This window comes from Penicillium pulvis, assembly GCF_028828015.1.
Source record: "Penicillium pulvis strain IBT 33274 chromosome Unknown contig_23_segment0_segment0, whole genome shotgun sequence".
Taxonomy (NCBI): Eukaryota; Fungi; Ascomycota; class Eurotiomycetes; order Eurotiales; family Aspergillaceae; genus Penicillium; species Penicillium pulvis.
In genome coordinates this window covers 2,483,052-2,508,121 of record NW_026643075.1, presented here as the reverse complement: position 1 = coordinate 2,508,121, position 25,070 = coordinate 2,483,052, and the positions used below count along the sequence as shown (strand labels likewise).

General features: G+C 49.3%; 10 protein-coding genes across 10 annotated transcripts; 4 read left to right on the top strand and 6 right to left on the bottom strand.

The window, feature by feature from the left end:
- Positions 1 to 92: 92 nt before the first annotated feature.
- N7503_005213 (WD repeat PRP19 family protein) lies at positions 93 to 1,760 on the bottom strand (the record flags this gene model as incomplete). Its single annotated transcript, XM_057064760.1, has 5 exons — positions 93 to 553; positions 611 to 1,074; positions 1,137 to 1,578; positions 1,634 to 1,678; positions 1,748 to 1,760. The coding sequence occupies 5 exons, from the start codon at positions 1,758 to 1,760 to the stop codon at positions 93 to 95; spliced, it is 1,425 nt and encodes a 474-aa protein (XP_056922503.1).
- Positions 1,761 to 2,057: 297 nt separating this feature from the next.
- N7503_005212 (DUF4604 domain-containing protein) lies at positions 2,058 to 2,591 on the top strand (the record flags this gene model as incomplete). Its single annotated transcript, XM_057064759.1, has 2 exons — positions 2,058 to 2,085; positions 2,149 to 2,591. 2 exons carry the CDS (start codon positions 2,058 to 2,060, stop codon positions 2,589 to 2,591), a joined length of 471 nt encoding a protein of 156 aa, XP_056922502.1.
- Positions 2,592 to 2,980: 389 nt separating this feature from the next.
- Positions 2,981 to 6,451, top strand: N7503_005211 (GTPase RIA1; the record flags this gene model as incomplete). Its single annotated transcript, XM_057064758.1, has 5 exons — positions 2,981 to 3,043; positions 3,106 to 3,126; positions 3,202 to 4,133; positions 4,186 to 5,700; positions 5,755 to 6,451. The coding sequence occupies 5 exons, from the start codon at positions 2,981 to 2,983 to the stop codon at positions 6,449 to 6,451; spliced, it is 3,228 nt and encodes a 1,075-aa protein (XP_056922501.1).
- Positions 6,452 to 7,426: 975 nt separating this feature from the next.
- N7503_005210 (exosome non-catalytic core subunit CSL4) lies at positions 7,427 to 8,137 on the bottom strand (the record flags this gene model as incomplete). Its single annotated transcript, XM_057064757.1, has 1 exon — positions 7,427 to 8,137. One exon carries the CDS (start codon positions 8,135 to 8,137, stop codon positions 7,427 to 7,429), a length of 711 nt encoding a protein of 236 aa, XP_056922500.1.
- A 281-nt stretch (positions 8,138 to 8,418) lies between these two features.
- Positions 8,419 to 10,767, bottom strand: vac8 (protein anchor VAC8; the record flags this gene model as incomplete). Its single annotated transcript, XM_057064756.1, has 6 exons — positions 8,419 to 9,062; positions 9,122 to 9,871; positions 9,922 to 10,167; positions 10,217 to 10,330; positions 10,387 to 10,507; positions 10,600 to 10,767. The coding sequence occupies 6 exons, from the start codon at positions 10,765 to 10,767 to the stop codon at positions 8,731 to 8,733; spliced, it is 1,731 nt and encodes a 576-aa protein (XP_056922499.1). The 3' UTR covers positions 8,419 to 8,730.
- A 1,428-nt stretch (positions 10,768 to 12,195) lies between these two features.
- On the top strand, positions 12,196 to 13,991 carry N7503_005208 (FHA domain protein; the record flags this gene model as incomplete). Its single annotated transcript, XM_057064755.1, has 3 exons — positions 12,196 to 13,187; positions 13,237 to 13,333; positions 13,383 to 13,991. 3 exons carry the CDS (start codon positions 12,196 to 12,198, stop codon positions 13,989 to 13,991), a joined length of 1,698 nt encoding a protein of 565 aa, XP_056922498.1.
- A 943-nt stretch (positions 13,992 to 14,934) lies between these two features.
- Positions 14,935 to 18,387, bottom strand: N7503_005207 (uncharacterized protein; the record flags this gene model as incomplete). Its single annotated transcript, XM_057064754.1, has 3 exons — positions 14,935 to 16,631; positions 16,687 to 17,328; positions 17,406 to 18,387. The coding sequence occupies 3 exons, from the start codon at positions 18,385 to 18,387 to the stop codon at positions 14,935 to 14,937; spliced, it is 3,321 nt and encodes a 1,106-aa protein (XP_056922497.1).
- A 903-nt stretch (positions 18,388 to 19,290) lies between these two features.
- Positions 19,291 to 21,357, bottom strand: N7503_005206 (ubiquitin-specific protease UBP1; the record flags this gene model as incomplete). Its single annotated transcript, XM_057064753.1, has 1 exon — positions 19,291 to 21,357. The coding sequence occupies one exon, from the start codon at positions 21,355 to 21,357 to the stop codon at positions 19,291 to 19,293; it is 2,067 nt and encodes a 688-aa protein (XP_056922496.1).
- Positions 21,358 to 21,599: 242 nt separating this feature from the next.
- Positions 21,600 to 22,218, top strand: N7503_005205 (Alb1 domain-containing protein; the record flags this gene model as incomplete). The annotated part of the gene is made up of 3 exons (XM_057064752.1): positions 21,600 to 21,615; positions 21,668 to 21,945; positions 22,012 to 22,218. The coding sequence occupies 3 exons, from the start codon at positions 21,600 to 21,602 to the stop codon at positions 22,216 to 22,218; spliced, it is 501 nt and encodes a 166-aa protein (XP_056922495.1).
- Positions 22,219 to 22,239: 21 nt separating this feature from the next.
- vp16 (tethering complex subunit VPS16) lies at positions 22,240 to 24,987 on the bottom strand (the record flags this gene model as incomplete). The annotated part of the gene is made up of 6 exons (XM_057064751.1): positions 22,240 to 22,488; positions 22,542 to 23,907; positions 23,955 to 24,448; positions 24,499 to 24,627; positions 24,683 to 24,789; positions 24,843 to 24,987. 6 exons carry the CDS (start codon positions 24,985 to 24,987, stop codon positions 22,240 to 22,242), a joined length of 2,490 nt encoding a protein of 829 aa, XP_056922494.1.
- Positions 24,988 to 25,070: the final 83 nt, after the last annotated feature.

Below are 25,070 nucleotides of genomic sequence, written 5' to 3'. Positions count from 1 at the left end.
CATTGCTCCAGAGCTGTTGTGAACGCATCATGAGGGGGAAAAATAGAAAAAATCAGATCCAGCTCTAAAATTACATGTTTTGACCTTATTGATTATGACTGCAGCACAGTCACCGCGCCTGCCTCGTTCAAGGCTACGATGCTTTGAGCCGAAGATCCCCAGGCAACGGCAACAGCTGGCACAGCACTCCGCAATGGCTCTGACCACTCCTTGGATGCTTTGGTGAATTGTTGAACAGTCAAGCCACTGGGGCCACCAGTCAAGAGGAACTGGCCAGTGTAATCCCAGAAGATCGACTGGACCTCGCTGCCGGTGTCCAACGCCTTGGTTTCCTTGGAGCTACGCAGATCCCAGATCGAAACAGTGGTGGACTGAGCAGCCACCGCAGCTAAGAAGGTACCATTCTCAGAGAAGAAAAGACACTTGACAGGTCCAGACATAGCGAAATCTGCCGCCGGGGCACCAGTCTTGATGTCGAAGATCTTAATCTGGCCATCAGCACCACCAGCGCTCAGAAGGTGACCATCCGGGTGGAAATTCACAGACAACAAAGCTGCACAATGATGATTAGTGTCATGATAAATTGTGTTTTAGGAGATTGTTTGCTTACCGGAGTCGGTGAAAATTTGAGTGACCACACTGTTAGTGGACAGATCATAAAGAATATAGCTCTTGTCCACACCCACGGAGGCAACGATATCTCCAGTTGCATGCACGGCAACAGCGGTGACCTCTCCAGCGTGGGAAGCAAAACTTGCCACCTCGCTGCCATTTTCGAACACCTTGACAGTACCTGTAGCTGAACCGACGACAGCCTTGTTACCAGCCCATGTTGCATCTGTCACCGGGCCATCTGTCTTGAGAGTCTGAACCACACTCTTCTGGGAGAGAGAGTAGACACCGACTAGGCCATCAGAGCCACCAAACAGGGCAAGGTCTCCTGTAGAATCGATCGACAAGGCTCGGCTGCCTGGGTACAGAGGTTCAGAGGTCTCAGCGGGCTTGAATGCAGAGATAGCATCGCTGGTAGCCCAGCCTTCGGGAACGGGGCGCTTGCGTCGTGTCTTTGAGAGTCTGTACAACATCCAATGTCAGTGATCTGCAGCACAAGCCTAATTACAAGCAAATCCACGTACGTAGCTTGTGTGTTCTCAATTCGCTCCAACACCGCCTGAGGCAAGCCCTCAGAGTCCACCTGCATGGCCTCACCATCAGCCACAGCACGACTGGCCCCAACGCTGACCTTCGACAGAGCGTCACGGGCTTCATCCCGCTCCTTTGTCAACCGTGCGATCACCCGAACGGCAGCGTCATGCTGGTACAGTGCGGAGCTGAGCTCGCGGCGGGTCTGCGCAAGGTTCTGTTGAAGGGTGTATGTCTCGAGAGCGAGCGCATCCCATTCTTCTTGGAAAACACTGAGAAGAGAAGGGATGGATGTCAAAGTGGGAGGGCGAGGGCGAACAACGCGCTGGGACTTGACATCGATCAGCTCGTCAGCGGCAAGCTCTTCGCCATTCACTGGGTCTTTTCCATGTTCGGTGATGTAGGCCTCGATCAGGCGCTTCTCAAATAGGCTGCCTAGATGATTATTAGGAAAGATGCTAGATGAACATGGTGGCTGGAGAAGACATACCGCTCTTGGGAGAGACGACAGGCACTTGAGGAGCCTCTCCAGAGACTATAGAAAACGAGGTTAACATCTCCTGGACCCAAATGGTAAAAGTCAATTCAGCGACCAAGGACTTACTTGCACACAGCATGATTTAATTGAGGGGGAGTTGGGGTGGGGAGAGGTAGATGAGGAGGAGCTGGTAACGCGCAGCGGCTCCTTTGCACTTTTCGATGTGTCCCGTTGGGGTTTAGCGCCGTATGAGCTGTTCGCGGACTTGCACTTTACTTCCTCCTCCTGCACCACCAGCTCCTTTCTCTAAGGATCTTTCGGTTGAAGCACCAATGGATTGCATTTTATAATTTTACGCGACTCTTGGCTTGTTTGTTCAAGACAGAAAATCGAATGAACTTGACCGCAGCCATCTACACCAGAAAGTGTCGCGACAATGCCCCAAAACCCCAAATTTGCCTACGGTATTTTACCTTCTTCTTCCTCTACAGGCTGAACCTATCTGATTGTATATCTCCCTATTATAGAGGCACAAGAGCCTGCTTTTCTACAGAGGCTTCGGGGCCAGTACGGTGGTGATACGTCCGGTCGCCTGGAGCGACCTGCCGCGCGAAACAAAAAGCTCAGAGATCCTAAGGACGATGAGGAAGACGAACCGGTGTATGTCGACGAAGAAAGCAACGAAGTGATCACCAAGGAGGAATACAAGGCGCTGGTCGAACCTTCAAAAGATCATGAAACAAACACCGAGGACTCATCCACAACCGAGGGGCATAAGAAGCCCGCTGAGCCCATTGCTAAACAGAGTAATCTCACTGAAGTTGGGGGCCAGAGAAAGCGAAAGCAGGCCAAGGTAGTGGGTGAGGAGAATAAGGCGGAGTCTGAAGCACCTGTGGTGCAAGAAAAGCAAGACAAGCCCAAGAAGTCCAAGAAAGCAAAGAAAATCAAGCTCTCTTTTGACGAGGAGTAAAGATGAACATACACGCATTCAAACAGCAATTTGCCTGCCTTCGACCTAAAAAACGTATAGTGAGTCTGGATGATTCATCGTGAGTCAAAGCGGATATAGTTACTATTCATCCCGTAGTAAGCAGCATCAGGAAAATTGGAATTCCATGAAATGATTTGATTAATAAGAAATAATTCATGCGCTATTAGATCGTAGAACATCTAGCTTGGCAGGTACAGTTCAATATCAGAAGCTATTTATTGACGTGAATCTCCATTTTTCATCCGGGATTGCTGTTATCGGATTTTCCATTTCTCAGCAACTTTTTTCCTGTCTTCGGTCACTTCCCTCCACCAGTTACCTCAACTTCTTAGATCGACCCGGACTCTTAGACCGGTACATCGCTCAAGATGCCCGTCGTGAATGTCGACGATCTAGTTCGTCTGCAGCGGAAACCTGACGACATTCGAAATGTGAGTGTTGCCCCTCCATCCCACTCTGATGTCAGGCCTGCGGTTATACTAACACAACCTAGATCTGCATTCTCGCCCACGTTGTAAGTTTGCTGTACAAGGCGAAATTGATTTCTGAGATCCGAAACTAATCATCGACTTGACTTTGCGCAATGTAGGATCATGGCAAGACGTCATTAACCGATGGCCTGATAGCCACCAATGGCATCATCTCGCCCAAGCTAGCGGGTAAGATCCGCTACCTGGACTCTCGACCCGATGAGCAGCTCCGAGGTATTACAATGGAATCTTCGGCGATCTCATTGTTCTTTTCCATGCTCCGTCGTCCGGCACCGGACGCTGCACCGGTGCCTAAGGAGTATCTGATTAATTTGATCGATTCACCGGGTCACATCGACTTCAGCAGTGAAGTCTCTACAGCGTCTCGCCTTTGTGATGGTGCGGTTGTCCTCGTCGATGCTGTCGAGGGTGTCTGCAGTCAGACAGTCACTGTGCTTCGTCAGACATGGGTGGAGCAATTAAAGCCGATCTTGGTCATTAACAAGATGGATCGGTTGGTGACTGAGCTCATGATGAGCCCCAGTGAAGCATTCTCGCACCTAAGTAGGCTGTTGGAACAGGTCAATGCTGTCATCGGCAGTTTCTACCAAGGTGAACGTATGGAGGACGATCTGCAGTGGCGAGAGCGCATGGAAGACCGTGTGAGTGCCTCCGCCACAAAGTCTAAGAAGCAGACTTTGGACGACGAATCTGTTGCTAGTATCAGCGAGGCTACGGAGTTCGAGGAGCGTGATGACGAGGACCTCTACTTTGCTCCGGAGAAGAATAATGTTATCTTCTGCAGTGCTGTCGATGGATGGGCATTTACAATCCGTCAATTCGCTGCAATTTACGAAAAGAAACTTGGTATCAAGCGTACAGTTCTTGAAAAGGTCCTTTGGGGTGAATTCTACCTTGACCCGAAGACCAAGAGAGTGCTGGGCCCGAAGCACTTGAAGGGTCGAGCCTTGAAACCCATGTTTGTGCAGTTGGTTCTCGACAGCATTTGGGCTGCTTATGAGGCGACAACTGGTGGCGGCAAAGGAAAGGGGTGCGTTAAAACTACAATCTATATCAATGATGACCTAACTGACTCTTTCCAGCGACCCCGTTCTATTGGAGAAAATCACAAAGTCATTGAACATCAATATTCCACCTTATATCCTGCGTGGCCGCGATCCGAGAAATATTATGACCACTCTATTCTCAGCATGGCTGCCACTATCAACTGCAGTCCTGGTTTCGGTGATCGAGTATCTCCCAAGCCCCCAAGCTGCGCAATCTGCTCGTCTGCCGGAAATGATCAAATCGTCACCGGGCTCAGACCACATCTCTGAAGATGTCAAGCAAGCTATGGTGAACTTTAAAACTGGCCCAGAGGCGCCTGTCGTTGCGTATGTCAGCAAGATGGTTGCTATTCCCGAGAGCGAGTTGACTGCCAGCAAGAAGCGCGGCGCCACTATGACTGCCGAGGAAGCCCGAGAACTCGCCCGCCGCAAGCGAGAGGAGATTGCGAAGATGCAGGCAGAAGCCAGTGCAGGACGTAAGGACGATTTCGAGCAAATGACATCGCAGTTCCAAACTACTATGTTGATCAGAGAGGAAGAAGAACCGGAGGAGGTTGCAGAGGAGGAAGACCCAGATCATCTCATTGGATTTGCCCGTCTTTATTCGGGAACTCTTTCGGTGGGAGACGAAATCTATGTGCTGCCACCTAAATTCTCCCCCGCAAACGCGCATGCCAGTCCGGAGCCCAAAAAGGTTACAGTTACAGACTTGTACCTCATGATGGGCCGGAGCCTCGAGCCACTCCAGTCAGTTCCGGCTGGTGTCGTATTTGGTATTGGGGGCCTGGCAGGCCATGTCCTTAAGACAGGTACCCTTTGCAGCCAGCTCGAGGGAAGCATTAACTTGGCGGGTGTATCACTAAGCACCCCACCGATTGTGCGTGTTGCTCTGGAGCCGGTCAACCCTGCTGATCTAGGCAAGTTGGTCACTGGCCTACGTCTTCTTGAGCAGAGTGATCCCTGCGCTCAGTACGAGGTCCTCCCTAGCGGTGAACATGTTATTATCACTGCGGGTGAATTGCATCTCGAACGCTGTGTTAAGGACCTCCGTGAACGCTTTGCTAAATGTGAAATCCAAACCGGTGAAGCTATTGTTCCCTACCGGGAAACCATCGTCAATGCCCCAGAGATGGCATCACCAAAGAACCCTGAACTTGGTCGTGGAGGTGTGCTAGCAGTATCCCCGTCCAAGCAGATGACACTTCGTCTGCGTGTTGTGCCACTACCGGAGGCAGTGACCGACTTCCTCACAAAGCAAGTTGGTACTGTGAAACGATTGCAGTCACAAAAACGTGACGAGGCCAAATCGGAGGAGTCAGCAACAGAAAATGGTCAAGAAGCAACTGTTGATGCCGCTGACGAAGCCCATGAGGGCAGCAATCTTTCTCTCGTCGAATTTCGAGAGGAACTGACCAAGATATTCGAAAAGGAAGTCAAAGAAGACAATGAACTATGGAAGAACGTCGTAGACAGAATCACTGCATTCGGACCCCGAAGAATCGGACCCAATATCCTTGTCGATGCCACCGCCGTCAACACCTGCGAGAAGTTGTAAGTCAATCCCAATCTCCAATCTATATACCGCAAAACTAACCAGATCCACAGCCTCCTCGACGACCCAAAACAAAACGCCGCTGTCTCCACCGATAACCAGCAAGCCCTCCTCGTCCGCGACTTTCACGACAAAATCGCCTACGCCTTCCAACTGGCCACAAGCCAAGGCCCCCTCTGCCAAGAACCAATGCACGGCGTAGCAGTCTTCCTCGAAGACCTCTCCGTTCAAGCGGCGGAGGGCGAACTCGACATGGGCCGACTAACCGGTGACTCAATCCGACTAGTCCGCGAAGGCATCACCCAAGGATTCCTAGACTGGAGTCCACGAATCATGCTCGCAATGTACAGCTGTGAGATCCAAGCAACAACCGAAGTACTAGGCCGTGTCTACGGTGTCATAACCCGACGCCGTGGCCGGATTCTTTCTGAAATCATGAAAGAGGGAACTCCTTTCTTCACTATCATTGCTATTCTGCCTGTCGCCGAATCGTTTGGATTCGCTGAGGAAATTCGGAAGAGGACTTCTGGTGCTGCGCAGCCGCAGTTGATTTTCTCGGGCTTCGAGGCCTTGGATGAGGATCCGTTCTGGGTTCCTGCTACTGAGGAGGAGTTGGAGGATTTGGGTGAGCTTGCTGATCGGGAGAATGTTGCCAAGAGGTACATGGATGCTGTGAGGAATCGGAAGGGTCTGGTTGTTCAGGGACGGAAATTGATTGATGCTGAGAAACAGAAGACTCTGAAGAAGTAGTCAGGCTTTGGTGCTTCTTCGGTTGCTTCATGTTGTTAAAAGATTTGGATGTATATGCTGGATAAATATAAAAGTAGGATTGTCTCTTTTTTTTTTAATTCTTTTCCGATATACCTCCTCCCCAGCTATAGATGCCCGCAGGTACTTCAGGTGCATTGACTCGGCCTTTATAACCCGTGGACCTAATTCTTATAAATTACCGGAAGGAGCACAATAGGCACATGAGATCAAGTTAAGCGCAATTCATTCAAAGCTAATTCTAATCTAGTAAAGATTATGTAGAATGTACCCACCCCGAGATTCTCTTTCAAGCCATAGATTCAAGACAAGAAGTAGTAGAGGGGTGGTTCGCAAAGGATGAGAGTCCCCGCGCGTTTCCAAAAGAAAACCGTTCATATTCCTGCACTGACAAACACAGCCTGACATTGATAGGTCTCGACCATGTATACTTAGGAGGGTAGTAATCTACGAGTTGTTGACTAGGAAGCTGTTCTGTCCGAACAAATCTTCATCATACCGCAGCTACCGGAAGCTGGAAGAGATAATAATTCGTTTTTCATTCATGAACTTGGTGGGTATCACATAAAGTCTGCGGGAGGAGTTCGGCCTCTCAAAGCAGTGCTGGTACATTCATATCGCCATGTGCTCATGTTGTCGGGGCGAGTCTCGGTAGGTGCCTATGGGGGTAGAGAGATCGGGGTTGTGTGGCTTCGGCTCATGTCGAGGCAGTTGGTCATAGGCTCCAAACGATCGCCCGAGGTGAAATGGATGCATGAATCCTGTCACATAGCCCGATCATGTTGCAAGACTATGTCTCGTGTATGTTCACGAATGATCCAGATTGGGGCGTTGCCTGTGCTTATCGAATGCAAGACGGCCTGGTAGTGGTAGTAGTAATGACTTCGAATAGTCTCCGCCATTACTAAAGGGTAGGGAACAGCGTCCTTGAAGAATCGGAGCCGGGCTGCACAGCTCTCAGTAAGGGCGCGCAACCTTTCGTGGCTCACCAGCCCCAGTAACAGGGTCACGCATCTCCTTCCAGCTCACAGGGAACATCATATTTCCTGCATCACTGCGGGCCATGACAATACCCAGATCGTTGCGAGCAGTAGTGAGGTAGTAGAAACTTTGATCACCCTGGGAAATGACAGAGCCACGCACAATATCGCCAACACGGAACATATCTTCCATAACGACACGATCCTTCTCGACAGCGCGAACATCCTCCTTGCGAATCAAAGCCTGAAAACGCAGCTCATCGGTACTATTGTGGTTCTCTGGATTGGCAGCAGATGTTAAAATAGAGGCGACGTTGTCGTTGTCTGAAGCATTCTGCGAGGGATCCTGCGAGGCGTCATCCAAGACAACGAGGATACTGACAGTAGCCTGACGCTTCTGGACGCGGGTGACACGGGCCAGAACAATCGAGTCGACAGCTGGTAGGGTATTGTATCGTTGCTTTTGATTTGGGGCTGAGGCAGCTCGAACTGTGGCTGGGACGACCCGTGAGACTCGAAGAGTTGACTTGGTCCCTGTCTTAGGTTGGGCAGGATCCGCGACGACGGGACCGGCGATGGAGGCGTAGATGTTGGATTGTTGGATGTGTGTACCGGGTCCTGCAGAATACATGGCAACGGATCCCAGGCATTGGCCTGGGATTGCCACGGGCGGAAGAGTTGTTGTCATTATGTTGAGGGTATGGAAGCTTGTAAGTGGAGGTTTATGCAGGAGTGATTTTTTTAGAGCTATGGCCGGGCCCGGAAGTAGGTTTCCCCGCAGGTCCCCGCTATATTGACCCAGACTACAGAACTTCTTAGTATGCATGTACAGCGTACAGTATACCGAATGCTATTTGCCTGATCTTGATTTTTATTCCTTGTTGAGCCTGGGCAAAAATTTACCACCGCTCAAGGCTGTGGATGCATGGTCGAAGTTTCAGGGCCTAGAGTGGACAATAATGTTTGCGTATGCGCACTTATCTGAAGGACTCCTTGCTCGAGACGATTCAATTATGAAAATCCACATCTAGCATTAATACACGGTGTATGCTTAACAACACAGAAGACACGCACCGACCCAAAGAATACCATGGACATGGAAATAGCAGAACAAAACGGCCCTCCAGATGCCCGCTGTCAAGTAAAACCGAGTTTCAAAGGATTCATGCCCATACTAACACCCGGGGAATAGATACGAGGAGTAACATAAGAGTTGATTGGCCAAAAAAAGAAAGGACCGAAAACAGGGATTTGCATACGTTAAAATCAAGAGGCCATACCCTATGCCTCAACCAGAGTCTGTTTGGGACCAGTACCCAGCAACTCCAAGCACCGCCGTGCGAGTGCAATCACTTCTCCCTCACCATCATCCATATCCTCTTCGTCAGATTCAATGCTCTTGTCGGAGATTGATTTGACCATCTGTACAATGTCCTCTGATTTGGAGATGTACCCAATAAGCTTGTTATCTTCAGATTCTAGCAGCTGGAGAAGAGTCCAGATAGCAATGTGCTGGAAGGTCGGGTCGCCGCTTGCGAGGAATCGTTGGAGATAACCGTGGATGCCGCCGTTCGGGTCTGTCCAGTTACGGACAAAGATCGAATAGTCGCCCACTAAATTTGTAAGTGATATGTTCAAAGAAAGAAAAACGTGGACAAGTAGTTCCACACACCTTTGGAAGAAAGATTGCCCAAAGCAGCTGCACTGTTTCCTTGTACCTCAACGCTCTCGGAGTTTGTCAGTGGTATCAACACATCGAATACCCCCAAGTTGAGGAGATGGATTTTTAGGTCATCGCTGAGGGCCAGCACAGCGATCGCGGCAGTCATTTCTGATTGAACGGTTAGTGGGACCCGAAGGACTAAGTCCTTGCATTTCTGCACAGCGCCAGCCTGCAGGACGAGCTCCTTGTTCTTATCAGAGCTAGCAGCAAGGTTACGCAGCGTGGATATAGCATGGCATTGGATCTCCTCGTTGTCAGTAGTACCTAGCAAGTCCACCAATGGCTTCAGGAAGCCTGCTTCAATGATCGGGGACTCGTTGAGGGGATGAATAGAAATGTTGCGAATGCAAGCAACGGCAGAGAGGATCAAGGGGAGATAGGATGATTGGAGAAGTCGAAGTAGGGGAGCAAGGCCCCTGGCCCGAACAATTTCCAGCTGGTATTTCTCATCGGAAGCCAGGTTGCGCAGGGCGAGAGCGGCTTGACATTGGACCTTGGGGGTGGATGAGTCCATCAAGTGGACCAATGATTGGACCAGACGGGACTCGGTCTGGGCAAGTCGCTTACGATTGGTGGAGTCGACGGCAATATTGCTGAGTGCGGTTGTGCAGTAGTATTGGACGTCGACATCGGGAGAGGAGAGGAGGTGGACGAGGACTGGAATAGCACCGGCATTGACAAGTTGTTGTCGGTTATCATCTATGGAGTTTAGCGATCGCTCCCAGATCTGAACGAGAAGAATGGCCTACCGGAATGGGTCATGTTGAGCAGCGCTCCAGTCGCGTTCCGCTGAACGCGCATATCCTTCGACTTAGCGAGGCGGATGAGAGGGCCCAGCGCGCCCGATCGAGCGATCTTGGCCTTGTTCTCTTCGTGTGTGGCCAGATTCGTGATGCAACCCACCGCATTGCACTGCACCTCCACGTTCGGCGACATCATCTGGCGGATCAGAGGGGCCAGCCCTCCAAGGGCGACGATCAAGACCTTGTTCTCACCTATGTCGGGGTTAGTGACGGACTCACATGGCGAGGAACGAAGACTGACCATTGACGGCAAGATTACCCAGCGCAGCACTGGCAGCTCGCTGGACCTCCAGATCGGAGCTTTGTAGCAGGAAAAGGATAGGATCCAGGGTATCGCGATCTACCTCCCGTACATCTGCAAGAAAGAGATTAGGCATTGCATCATCAAAGCCAACTTGCGCCATTACGCACCTCGTTCGGTAATTTCGGCGAAGGTCAAACTAGCGCTTCGCTGTAGGTCAATGTTATCAGAATATACGAGGGTGCTCAAAGCTCGCAGAGGTTCTCCTGAAAAAAAATCGGTCTCGGCGCGCTGTACATGGGAACGGGTTAGCCATGAAATGAGGTAAGAGCATTCCCGACCGGAGGTGTGACAAGGCATCCTCGCCGACCGCGACCACGCACATTTTCCAAGTATCCCAATAGATCTGAGACCGCTTCTCGCTCATTATCGGCTAGAGTTGTTTCATAGATGTCTTCTCGGGATCGGCCTGCCCCGAGACAGGCGGTTATATGACACCATCGGTCGACGGCCGACAGGCACGACCAGCAAGTGGTAGCGAGTCCACTCATGCCTCCTTCAACAGACCCGCATCAGGGCGTGCAATATATGCGATAGATTGAGGTGAGGGAGTCGACAGATTTCAGCGGGGTGGAAGTCGAGAGGCTGGAGCCCGAAGCATGCGCAAGCTTTTTTGGGGGCGGGGAACACAAGCGCGTGATGGTGGGTGAGGTTTGATCTGGTCTTTTACCAGGGAAGAAAAGAAAAAGTTGGGGGGATAAAAAGGGAAGAAGGGGGGTGATGAAGAGGAAGGACGAAGTGTTGCAGGAGCTTTCTCACTAGTCTCCCCCCCTCAACCCGTGTTCAAGGGAAACCGGGACTAACAGGTATCACCTTGATAGCTCATTCTCTTTACCACAACTTTCAAATACCTTCAATCTTATCTTCCTAAGCTTCATGAATCCAATTATTTGTCATCTCTTATTTGAAATTCCTATTCTGTGTCTTCATTCTCTAATGTATCAGCAGTTGATCTAGTGCTACCTTGACCAAAGATAACGGGAGCTTCAGCACATCATCCGCAGCTATCACCAATCAGAGGTGCCACATTCGGGATTTGATACCTCGGCCTAGAGCATTGAATCTGGGATGTCGTGGTGTATTTGGCATGAGTATAGACCAACATCTATTCAAGCAATATCTCTAGTCTCATCTCGATGCCACTTTCCTATATAACCAAGTTCCATAACCCTATGTCACCCCAGCCTCCTCAGTGGGTCCGTGCAGTGTAGACCCAATGACGTTCTCCGTCTTGTGATGCGAAGCATATGATCATCCGGTGCAAATGATGTTGCGATAGCATTCTTATATGTCTGCAAGTTTCTCTCCATTTCCCGTGCACTCATCAGATGGTTAAGGGGTGGGGGGAAATAGGAGAGAACGTGCACGGATACGCCATCGGCTAAACCTCCAGAGGCAATGGCTGTCAAGGCTAAAACAGGGCGTTTCCCCGCAAAATCGAGAAAAAAAAAATCAATAAGGAACTCACGAGGGACGTATGACTTTATATGCAAGTATCAGCGATAGGTCCATAGCCGTTCTGAAGACTAGCGCACATGAGTTAATGGGCCCATTTCTTTTTGCTTTATAAAGTCGTTAGGGCCTCTGGTCGGCCCCGTCTGGTTCCATGAAATCTCCTCGACGGTTATATCATAAGGCATTCCGCTGATTGGATTCCTTTGGGATTTGGACATCTGAACCGTTCCTGGCTGCGTTCATTTCCCCAATTTGCCTCCTTCCCCCTCTCTTCTCTTTCACTTCCATCCTACAACTTCCGCCGATGCGCATCTAGAGATGTCTTGGTAAACTACTTTAAGCCGCTTTTTTAGCCCAGTTGCCGATCGCTCTGACGTACTCTGTACCCGATCTGCTCTCTCGCCTTGAATCGAGAACAACTGTGAGATTGTCAGGCAGAATTGCCCAGCGCTGCAAACCACGCCATGTCTGCCTCTACCGCCACCGCCTCCACATTGTCTGACTCTCCTCGCCCGGGGCGTCTCCGCCGCCTTAGCCAGCTACGCGCTTACACCCAAAATCTCTCTTCCCCCAGTGGGCAACGGGCTCGCAATTCTCTGAGTAGCCGAATCCCCTGGTTATCGCCAACTTCTAGCGAATTCCCTCAAAGCCAGGGGACATCTACTTCATGCCCTGACGATAATTCTCCTTTGTCTCGCTACACGTCCGCGCCCACTGGTTATCGAGCCGATAGCCAAGTCTCATCCGCTGAATCTGCATCTCCCCCTCCCACCGACTCGAATCGCTCGACTGAAATGGCTCGACTCCGAAGCGTCTCCGCCGTTTCTGGCCGGGCACCACGACTGGGGCGCACTGCGACCCCGGAGTCACTGACCCAAATACAAACCGCCCCAGTGCCAGCCCCAGTGACCACCCCGTCCCCAGAGCCAACCACGGCGAGCGACGCAGCGGATCTACCCATCTCAACCCTCGATGCGCAATCACCAGACGCACCCAAACAGAGAGCCACCATTCGGTTCTTCCCCTATCAGGATAGCTACCAGAATTCTCGCCCCTCATTACCCTTTGTCCCCATCTCCCGGACCCTACCATCGGAGAGCTGTGTGATTCGAGTGGGTCGCTATTCTGAGCGTGATGGTATTCCCATCCCCAACCCCGTTGAGCCGTCAGATGCTCCTGTGGGCTTCAAATCCAAAGTGGTCAGCCGCAAACATTGTGAATTTATGTACGTCAATGGCCAGTGGCATGTTAAAGATGTAGGCAGTTCGTCCGGCACGTTCTTAAACCATATGCGTCTGAGCCAGCCGAACATGCAGTCTCGTCTGTATACCATCAAAGATGGCGATATTGTGCAGCTAGGAATTGATTTTCGGGGCGGCGAAGAAATGATTTTCCGCTGTGTGCGCATTCGTATCGAGTGCAATCGCTCTTGGCAGCAACAACCAAATGAGTTCAAGTATGATCTCCCCCTTTCTCTCATACGATTCCTGCTAATCATTCAACAGTAAAAATACGGAGAGTCTCATCAAAAATTTGGGAAAGGGAGAGACCGCAGATTATTCTGGCTGCCGAGAATGCTCGATCTGTTTGGGCTCGGTTTTGGTACGCCATTCATTCCCTTCAACCTTAACTACTGTTAACCTTTGCCCAGCGACCTTACCAATGTCTGTTTATGGCTGCATGTGCCCATGTTTGGCATTATAAATGCATCAGTCGCCTTCTCCATTCCCCCGACTACCCAATGTTCCAATGCCCCAATTGTCGCGCATTTACAGACCTAAGCGCCGAAGTCGACGACACTAATGACTACGAGCCCGAGAGCAAGGAGGACAAAGAAGCGCCAGCAACTACCGAAGAAAACGGACCTGCCCCTCGTTCCGAGACACAGTCGCCATCAAACGCTCCCTTAGCCACTGATATGCCGCACCAGCAAGATGCCATCCCCGAAGAACCAGACTTGGTCACCGACGTGGAGAACATGCACCTGCAGGAACCGAGGCCAGACGTGGACACGGAAGATAGCCGAAGCACCGACTCTCCTGCTCCGGATGGGAGCAGTGATGATCTTTCGCGTAGCGCAACGCGCAGCGCCGCCACTAATATACCCGGCTGGCAGTCCACTCAACCTCTCAATGTTCCCCATGTCTCTCACCTCCGGGCAGATACACCCGTCCGCTCGGAGACCTCAGATGACAACCCCCTGACCCCGAGAAATGATTCGGGGCCCCTTGCCTTCGACGGTCGTGCAGGCATGCAATAACGAGCGCTTGACACTCGAATTAATCATTCATCTTGCGATATTGGTCACATACATTAAATCATTTATTTTTGAAACCACAGATATTGGCGGTCTCTTTGATGCATCTGCATGCCTCAATAGCGTTTATATTCTTGTTCTCGTCTAATTTGACTCATGGCACTCTGGCGTTTCCTTTGTTCCTACCCCCCTGTCGTTTTTATACCCCTCTTGCAGCAGGCTCTCCATTGTGGTGATACTAGGCGATCTAGGAACATTCTTTGGTTGATCTTCACTTTGTTCTTATTCACCAGTTCATATTGAGTCAAATGCTTTTTAATACGCAATTATGAGATCCAACTGATCTTGCCTGAGTTCTTGCGATTCTATTAAACGACTATAATTAGTGCTTACTACCCCGCTTTGAGGTCAGCCTTATACTGTGGGGCTACAAGGATGTAGGACCTCGTGTCTCAACTCAAAGTTTCAGCTTCGGTCCCTTGTTTTATCTTCATATACAGTGGCGACCGCTATCGTTTCCTTACTGAGCAGAGAGAGTCTCTCAAGCCGTAATCACATGATACGTCAATGCGTACATGATTGGCTTTATATCTAATGATACGTTCCAGGCTTGAACTGACTCAGGACAAGTAAAAAATTTCTTAATGTATGTGTACATGTACCCGTTACAGGTCTAAAAATACCAGATCAACCGCAAGATGCTCATCAAATTTTCGTATGATAGTGCCTAGCAATATCCTCACTATATCACATGAAGGGAGAGCTTTACATGGAAATTCAATAAATGACCTGGGCTCTTATTCTCATTTTCACAACAGATGCTTTCTGCTTTGTCAAGCGTGAAGTATTTGTTGGGTTGGAGGTCAGGAAACCAACCATCCATGGATGTACACACTGAAGGCGCACTTCGGAAGATATGCAAGGAGATTAGATATATCATGAGGCACTAATCTTCTTCTGTGATATTGAGCATGTCGAGCTGCTCCAGAGCTCCTTGCATCATGTTGTGATCTGGACCCAAGGCTTTCTCGTATCCTATGAGTGCTCGCTGGTATATCTCCTCTGTCTCCTTGAGCTTGCCTTGATCAGAGTAGAGAAGGCCAAGGTTGTTCATCGTTTCGAGAGTGGACGTATGATCTAGACCTAGGGTTTCTTCGTAGCCTGCCAGTGCTCGCTGATATATCTCTTCTGCATCCTCGAGCCTACCCTGATCAGAGTAGAGATTGCCAAGGTTGTTCATGGTATCAAGAGTGGCAATATGGTCTGGACCCAGGGCTTTTTCGTAGCCTGCCAGTGCTCGCTGGTATAGTTCTTCTGCCTGTTTCAGATTGCCTTGATGCTTGTAGAAGATCCCAAGGTTACTCATAGTATCGAGAGTAGATTCATGATCTGGACCTAGAGCTTCCTCGTAGCCTGCTAGTGCTCGCTGATATATCTCCTCTGCATTCTCGAGCTTGCCTTGATCAGAGTAGAGATTACCAAGGTTGTTCATAGTATTGAGAGTGGATGTATGATCTGGACCTAGGGCTTTCTCGTATCCCGCTAGTGCTCGCTGGTATAGTTCCTCTGCCAGTTTCATACTGCCCAGGCTTTTGTAGAGGTTACCAAGGTTGTTCACAGTATCAAGAGTGGATGTATGATCTGGACCTAGGGTCTTCTCGCATCCTGCAAGGTCTCGTAAATACATCTTCTCTGCCTCGTTAAGCTTCCCCTGATTTTTGTAGAGAATCCCAAGATTGTTCACAGTATTAAGAGTGGATGCGTGATATGGACCTAGGGTTTTCTCCTTGCCTGCTAGTGCTCGCTGGTACATTTCCTCTGCCCCCTTTAGATCGCCCTGATGTTTGTAGAGAATCCCAAGGCTGTTCATAGTATTGAGAGTGGCTGGATGATCTGGACCTAGGGCTTTCTCGTAGCCTGCCAGTGCTCGCTGGTACATCTCCTCTGCCTCCTTGAGCTTGCCTTGATCAGAATAGAGATCACCTAGCCCAAGGAATGCGCCCCATACAGTATTATTCTCCCTTTGAAGTTGAACACGTTGAACGTAACTCGCATGTGGGATAAGCCGTTGCTGAAGTTCTGAATAATTCCTGTCGCTTTCACTAGGAACTATCCATCCGACTGATATCAGTGCTAGTTCAGAAAGCTGGCTAGAAGTCACATCTTTAGTCGTACTGGCAATGTGAAAGCACCAGTCTTGCACCACAGGATGTATTGCATAGCTCCCTTCTTGTTGCTTCGTTTCAAGAAGAGAGAATTCTATAAGGGGCTTCACATAACCTTTGAACGTAAGTCCACTTGATATGATGTTCTTAAGCCAGCCTGGAACATCAGGGCTATTAGAAGCACTTTGCACTAACTCATACCAAATGTCTCGATTGTCGAAGCAGGCAAGTAATAGAAGAAGCTTTGCTGCGTTTGGGGCTCGATTTTGGATCTCACGGTATGATATCATCCATGTCTGTAGCATATTTCCTTGCTGGTACTGACGCCCAGGGCTTGATTGTGACTGTAGTTCAGACCATGATTCCTGGTAGAAATCTAGGTACTGGGTAATACTAGTGCCGGTCTGACGCATAAATGCCGCAGCGATGACAATCGCTAATGGTAGTCCGTCAAGACGGTGAGCGAGCGCAAGGGTATCTATTCATATTAGTATTATTGCTAAGATCTTTATATCAAGTATATACTATCCTACCTACGCTACCCTTTAGATCCTCAAAAGTGCTATCTTCCGATAGACCGCTGTTCTTTAAGAGAAGCTGAATAGCTTCTGTCGAGGCAAGCCTGTCAATTGGAACGGACTTTGCTCTGAATTCTTCAATGAGCCCTGGAAGTCGAGAGGTGATGAGGATAGAGCCATGATCTGTCGCGGGAAAGAACTTTCCAATATCATATGCATTCCCAACGCCGCTATCAATTGGAGAGTATTGATCAAAGTTATCAAAAATGATCAACCAGCGAGAATTGCCGTCGTTTGCTAGCCACTGTAACACTTGCCTAGCTCGCTGTTCGAGCTCGTCGTCACCGATTGCCTCGTTGGTATGGGTTTGCCCAGGTAATCGAGGCAAGACAGAGCTTAATGATTGTAGAAGCGTGCCTCGATCTTTGCCATTTAACCAAAAGACAGCGGTGAACTCGTGTTGATGTTCTCGCGCGAATTGGACCGCTAGCTGTGTTTTTCCTATTCCACCAAGCCCATGTAGAACCGCGACCTTTCGTCTTTGGGAGTCTGTCGGCTTGTAAAATTGCCATAGGAGGTCTAGCTCGGCTTGCCGTCCCACGAAATTTTCGATCACAGGCACAGCCGTTAGATCAAGAGGAATTTTGAAGCGATTAACTAAGAATGTATAAGTCTATTCAGTAATCTATTCAAAAGGAAAGGAGAGGCCAAAGACCGAAGTTAGCGCTTCTCACCAGAATTTGATAGAGCATTTCGGGCTGTGGGGGTATTGTCGATCTGATTGAATGGAACCACCAAAAGCAGCTCTTTAGCATAGGCTGCCGCCACTGCCGCCGCATATCCTTGCCAGTCCTTATTCTTATGCGAGTCAGCATAGTCACAGATGCCTCGAATAACCAAACACTGAAAATCATTCATGAGCCCCGCCGCTTCCATCTCAACACAGTATATACCCAAGTCCTGGGCTAGTTGGTCTCGTATTCTGCCATTTTTCATCACCCGATTCGCAGATCCAATCAGTCCATAGTGAATGACTGGCTCATCATAGTCTCGCGAAGGTCGAGATATTACTCTCGATGGGTCGCAATTCACGCATGTATTAGATTCACCATGATCATATTCCGCTTGGTATAAATAGTCCTCTTGGGTAGGACGAGTAAACTTCGCGGCCTGACGCTGTGGTATCTTATTTTCGATGTCTGAAATAAATTCAACAACCCGACTGTCTTCTGTAAGATGTTGGGCTTGTATTGTGGCAAGAGCAGTTAGTAGGACCTTCGGAGGCCGGTTCAACATCCCAGTCCGCTGAAATCCATCGGGTAAATCTTTCCCAAAATCATATTGGATCACGCCTCCAGATGTGTCCCTTGGCTGGCTCACCACAATATCTCCTAGCCGAATATCTATGTTGCTGCTCGGTACGCCGCCACCAACACCGACCAATAGACCGAAGCGGATAGAGCTGAAGGTCGAGAGCAACTGCATCGCGACTATTGCAGCTGGTACAACGCCATATGTGCCGCCTGGTAGACAGGCAATGACGATGTTATGTTCTTCAATATTTCCAAGGATGTAATTGTTTTGATCGGTTGATGGATACGGCAGGTGCGGATGGATTGTATCCAACATCAGCTTTGCAGCCGCCATCTCCAGCGGTAAGGCGCATATCCATCCGACTGTATAATCGTCATGAGATAGGATGGCTTTAGCAGCCATGCTGGGTTATATAATGATAAGTCACCTGATACTGAAAGGCTGATCTCATATGAGGGTCATCAACGTCTGTAATCGCGCCACCACGGAAACTTCCTCGGAATGAATGCTGTACAGTTTGGGAGCAGCGGGGTTGGAAAGTGAGGCTGAGGCATCGTGATCTCACAGCCAATCATATTCGTGTAGTGGAGATGGGCGCGATTTACACGATCAGCATGGTACTCGGGAGACCCCCAAAATCCTGAGCGATCCACCGATCGCTAAAGCGTGCCTGACAATTCGTGGATCGCTTACCAGATCCGAAGATATGTCGTATAAGAAGGCCACTTCTGCTTGCCCGATCACTTAAAACCACTACCAATTCGAAACCTAGAGCCTTAGTCGCTTATTACATACAGATTCATTCACGTAGACGAGATGGTGTGAGCTAGATACTGAGATAAAATGACAGTAATCAACAAGTACTGTAAATCTAGATTACGCCCTTTTAATTTGCTCATACTTGGGTATCTGCTATTTTGTCAAGGTACTTCGGAATCTAAAACTTTTACTGGCGAGATTTGCTTTGGACTATTTGGATAATCGCATGCTACTTCATATCAATACCTTGAAAATGGAGAAGACCTTATTGAGATTATCAATCTTGGAAATTATAGGTAAGATGAATCAATATTAGGTTTACTTCTATGAGAGTAATATTGTGCCAACCAAAAGAAAAAGCAGTATGGAGTACATAGATAAATGGTACATATGTCGTAAATTTCCAATATTGTTACTAAAACGCCCCAGATGGAAGTTCAATGTGCCTCGGGTATCATCGTGATGCAGTGGCTTGCCACACAGCATGGCCTCGCTAGTCGGAGAAAAATTACAGAAAAAATCGAAGTAGATGGAATATAGGACAAGTCATGACGCAGTGATCATAGGTGATCCAAGGTTGTCCGTTGAGCCTTCAGATCTGAGATCAAGTGTGCTTGAGGCCCTGAGTGGTGGAACGGTTTGCTTGGTGTCATCCGTATGCAGGGAAAGGTGCTCAGGAGTTGATACGCTGGTTGCACGTGAAGTATTGGAATCGTCGTCGGTGATGGTGGTCGTAACGGACATGTTTTCGGAAATGGTGCAGTTGGACACTGATTCAGTCGTCTCGTATGGTATAGATTCTGGGGTAGCAGCCTCATCTTCAGGCTGTGTGGGAAGTGGGCCCTCAACGGCTTCGTAGAAAAGCATGAAAACACCGCCCTGAGACATCACATGGCCTTCGCTGACCATCTGCACATCGTCATCACTCAGTCGGTACCAACGTTCAGGTTTTTCTTTGTCTCCTTCGGCTTGAAGAACCTCGTCTGGGACATGGGCTGGGAATGTTGCAGTCGAATATTTTCGGTAGCAGATATAATGTCCGTTCTCGTGTCGACCGTAGTGGGTAATGATGGCCCGAAGTTCATAGTGTCTGCTGGGTAGACACACTGCCTGACCTGGCGAGGGGAGCATAGATTCAGAGGGATTTGTCACCCATTGCTCAAGTCCATCCTCGGATTTCTCAACCTGAGTACCGAGGCACCAGTCATTCAAGTCCATTTGCCTCGGGAACTTGACCGCGGCATAGTCCTTTTTCAGCATACCAGTCATTTCATCAAAAAGACTTCGGTTGATGTGGACAGCCAGACATTGTGGTGCGCGTGCAATCACTGCCTGTCGGGATTTGGTGGTAGTAACGCGATTTTTGGATGGGATATGACACTTATTGGTAAGTGTCTTTTCGGCGAAATCATCTTCATCGAGAGCGGCCTGCACAGAATCAAGCCGCTCCTGTGCGGATGTCCTCACAGCATCGGATAACCCTGGCGTCTGTAAACTGTCAGGTGAATCTTCGTCACCAGTCATGCCGCCAAGGAGATTTTTGAGTTGAAATTGTGCGCGCAACAATGTGCACTTGGCACACTCCACCCCCTCAATGGGCTCCAACGTCATGTACTGATCCAAACACTCGCGCACATCATACTCGAAACTATCCCCGAGCGGCACGGTAAGACAGTTGAATGGGATGAGCGACAGCCCTTCGGTCCAGCCACACTTCATGCAGCCCACTCGTTGTGCAAGCAGCCCTTCCAGTGGGTTTCGTAACGATGATTTCTCGCTCACACTCCTTTCGGTGTCCAAAGTATTATCGCAGATGTCCTTCAATATATTCTCCTCTCGACCAACCATCTTTAACCCCATATTTCTTGTCTGTCCCCGCGATGCATGTTGGATTTCGATATCGATTTGGTCAACCAACTTAGAAAAGTATTCTTGCGCGTCTTGTTGTTGCCAACTGCTCATAGATTTTAGGTCGGCAGGAATCCACAGCTTGTGCCCATAATTAGATGCGCTATTTAGATGCTCGATGATTCCTTTTAACGCTTGGTGTGTAGAAAATGACCCCTTCTCCCCTAGAGACTCGACATTTCGCCCCAGGAAAGTTGCAAGGGATTTCAAAGAGGCCAGTCCTTGGATAATGCTATTTTGGTAGCAGGAGTTGTCCCAGTTCCCTAGTCCTGGCGGTATCGCGTCGCTGCTGTTGCCCAGCAGGGCATTCCCGAGTCCCGATAAGGACCGCGAGCGTGGGAAGAAAGGGAAGGAGTTGTTGTCAAGACCCAGAATTCGTTGCATTGCCTCATTCTTGGTCTGAAAGCTCATCTGGGGGGGACTTGAGGGGGATGATTCGGATGGCGACATGCGAGTATCCAATGCGACAATGATCCAAGACGGTGTTGCGAAGACAAGAACGTTCCAAGCGATACGGATTAAGGAGACCGGAGCGAAGCCAAAATGATCGAGGAGGAGATAGACTGATAGCAGGGCGAGGAGAACATAGGCTAAGGTTTCGTTGTTCTGTAGTGAAGTGAGAGCTGTCTCATGGTGGCTGTTTAGGCTTGCGTAATGGATGGGGCCAGTCGAGAAGATGTTAGCGCCCTCTCTGCGAGCATTCATGGCGGAAGAGAAGAAGGGAAAGAGCCGCAGCAGCAGGAATAAGACCTGTTGAGCATGGGCCGTAAATTTCCGAGGAATAAGGGCGAGAAGGCCAGGTTGTGTGAGGAGGTGGAGAAGAAAAGTATACAAACGTTTTGCTTTTCAATCCGGGGCTGCGCTTTGGGTGCATCGCGCTCTCCGCGAAATTTTCTTTTATCGATAGCAAAGTCTCCACACACTTTTTACTCAAAACAAATCCCACCATGGCCAAAAGTAAACGTGAGTTGCACTGAAATTTTTTTGTATTCTACATTTCTAATTTATATCTCAGCCAGAGTATCTAACACTCGTGCCGCTCGGCGGGCGGCTTCGCCCGTAGATCGGTCTCTGGACGCTGCCCCCCGAGTTGAGGAGGAGGTTGAACGCCCTTCCGTCTTGGCTGAGCGTCGCAGTTCCGGTATTCAGAAGAAGCAGGCACAGAAGAAGCTGTCTAGGGCGCAGCGCTTGAGACAACAGAAGGGTATGGACCGAGCAGAGGCCGTCTTGGACCAATTGCAAATTAAAAAGGCCAAGAGTCTCACTCGTGGAAAGGCTGTCAAAGCACGAAGTGTATGAATTTCTAATGAACTGTCCGCCCTTGGTATATTTGTGCTAACAGAAAATCCCGCACCATAGGCTGAATGGGAAGATCTGAACAAGAAGGCACAAGCCTTTGCTGCTCTTCAGCAAAATGACGAAGACGAAGACGACGATGACGACGAGAATGATGCCATGAAAGAAGATACTGTGCCCACAAAGCCCAAACAAAATCCCTTTGCTTCTGCATCGAATGATGTGGTGGAGGCTCCTGCGACCGTCGATGAGGATGATCAGATCACCTGAATAATGCCGATCTCTGGAAGTTTATTTCCTCGGCCTAAGTTGGTTGATCATGCGCTCAATTTCCGTAATTGCAGGACCGGACGCCTTGGTCCGAAGGAGTTCTAAGGTGTTAATGTCCTTGGCCTTTTGTGCCTCTTCTCCCGCCTTGACGATCATTCCACACTTGATCCACATCTCAATCCGCTCGGCGACTGGTAAGGTTGTGCATTTAGGAACGAATAACGAAGCAAGCTTTGTGTTTCCGGCGCCAAGGACCTCGTTATAAAAAGGCTGTTATCTGGTGTAAGCATAATTCGAAGCAGCTCCGTGATTAGAAATCTTACCTCCCACCCAATAGGGGACTTTTTGCTCCTACCAATTTCCTCTAACTCACCCCAATCGCGTTTAGCCACCAGGGCTCGAAGGCGCAACCACCAAAAGGTCTTCTCGGGCATCTTAAATTCGCTCTGCATCTTATGCGCACGTTTTCCATAACCAGCCCGAAATAGCCTGAAGATTGTTTCGTTCAAACTGAGACCCATGAACTCTGAGTGGTCTGCAAGATCTTTGTCCAATGATTCTTGGGCCTTAATGAGCTGGGATGCTTCAGAAATCAATTTTTGTTGTAAGACCACGGTAGGATCTTTCGAATCTGACAGCAGACGCGATGCAAGCGCAAGTTTCTCCGTCTGGCGTTGGGGGTCTGATTCGCGTAAAGCTTCCGACAATAGCGCATTAGATCCATCGATAGGCCGATCATCTTGGTAGTATAGATCCTTTAGAAGCTCGGTGTCTTCATCTCGAGCCGCAGTTTCAACAAGTGCGGATGCCATGGGACGACTATTGATCATTCGGAAGAAGCTCGCTAGAGGGATCGTACTCTTCAGGTGCAGAAGAACGTAATTCACTAGATCATCATCTCCGCTTTCAATTGCCTTGTCCAAGGCAAGCTCATCTTCCTCCATGTTTAGTAGCAATGGGACTTGTTTGCCAGCTCGTGGTTCATGGTTCAACAGCTGCGTAGCCAGGTGCGATCGACCTTCATCATAGGCAGTTTGTGCAATGACCTCAAAGGAGATACCTGGCTTTCCTTCTAGTCTTTGAACAATGAGCTTGCATACTGCTTCATCATCTACCGTAGAAACCCGGACCTTTTGACTTGCCCAGTGAACATAAATCCGATCTGCAGGTATCTGGAGATACTCAGAGACTCGGATGGCAAGGAGATATTCATGACGGCTAATTAGACGCTCGATGAGGCCTTCCGGAGTGAGACGTAGATATTGCTCATATGATAGCGGCAACCCGATTTGATAATCTCTCACTGCCGTCAAGACTCTCAATTTTTCGGTCATCTCGACAAATTCATCACTGTTGTAAAGCTCGATGACTGATTTTCCAAACGATGCTGCCTTCAGCAATCGTTTCTGCCAATAAGCATCGAATTCATGGCCCGCGGCTTTGATACACGTATCAACCGCTGCAGGAAGACTTGAGCGAATGCGCTGAATATTCTCATCCGCTTTAGGCGACTTCTTTTCCAATTGATCCACAGAGTCAAGTAGCACGGACGCAGGAGAGCCAGAACCAAGTCGAAAAATCTCTTCTGTAACGCCGTGGACTTTGTGTAGAAATTCGCAAGTATCATTGGTGAGCAGACGAACTCCATCAAATTCGGGTATGACATGCACACGGCCATCGTAGTAGTATCTATCGAGGGTCAATAATTATCACGAATGTAAAGGGAAGCTACTTACTTGGATGCAGCACCACTAGGTCCGACGAGATGAATCTCGTCCTCCCAGGCGAGAATAACCGCATCATCTCCGCACCATTTCACAGTGCTAGGTGGTACCCGAGATTTTGAATCATACTCGCTAAGCTTGTTCTGGAAGTCGTTGCTGACAACCCATAATTTGCCCTCTGCGGTGAAAAGGCCAACAAAGCGCCCGGTCGGAGATATGCTAACATGCTTAAATGGACCGTCTTGCAGAATCTTGTCTTCGGCCTCTGTAGAGTCGACCAGATAGACAGTCTTATCAACCGCAAGCAAGACCTCCACGGATCGCGAAAGAGTATGCGCGGGTGGGATCAACGCCCATGACGAGACTTCACCTTCAGGGCAAGGTGCAAGAAGCTTGGGTCTTGGCTCATCATATTTTGAGACCGCGATCAGCTGGTTGTTGGACAACAATGCTACAAGGCCGGATGACCAGAATTGGCAGTCTCTCACGCCATACTCTTCGGCACCCTACTACTATTAGCTGGTATTCAAATGACAAGGCTCAAGAGCCAACTCACGTTACCAAGGGAAAAAGAGGTGAAGTCGCCGTCCAAGCCGAAATAACGGCGGACTGTGCCATCCTCAGCCACGACCAAGAGCTCCTCTTTGTCGGACCAGCCGATTCCACGGATAGTGGCTTGCTCCCACTTAACAGAACAGTCAGTTTCAAGCAATTACGGAAGATAGCGTAGGAGAACACACGTTGATTCGATGAATTTGCTTTCCTGAGCATGAATAAACATCGATGCTCGATCGGGACGCCTGTGAATCCCGCAGCCTGATGGGCTTGGTCTCATCGCGATAAAGCGCTACAGAAATCTCTTGTTTAGCTGCAGCCTTTTAACTCAGAGAGGAACCATACCGATAGCTCCACCATACGGCGCGCCCGTGACGATGTAGTTCTCTAGTTCAACATCCTCATCGAAGATAGCGTCATATACGGGGATTTTGCGATAGAAGCTGTCGCCGACCTTCTCCCAGTTGGCGAGAGGGTTTGAAGGTGCCATTTCGGGGCAGTAATGATCACAGAAGATGGCCCTGGAAAGACCATACGCCCGTATCCCCGTGTCGATGTTGGTGACGGAGTGAA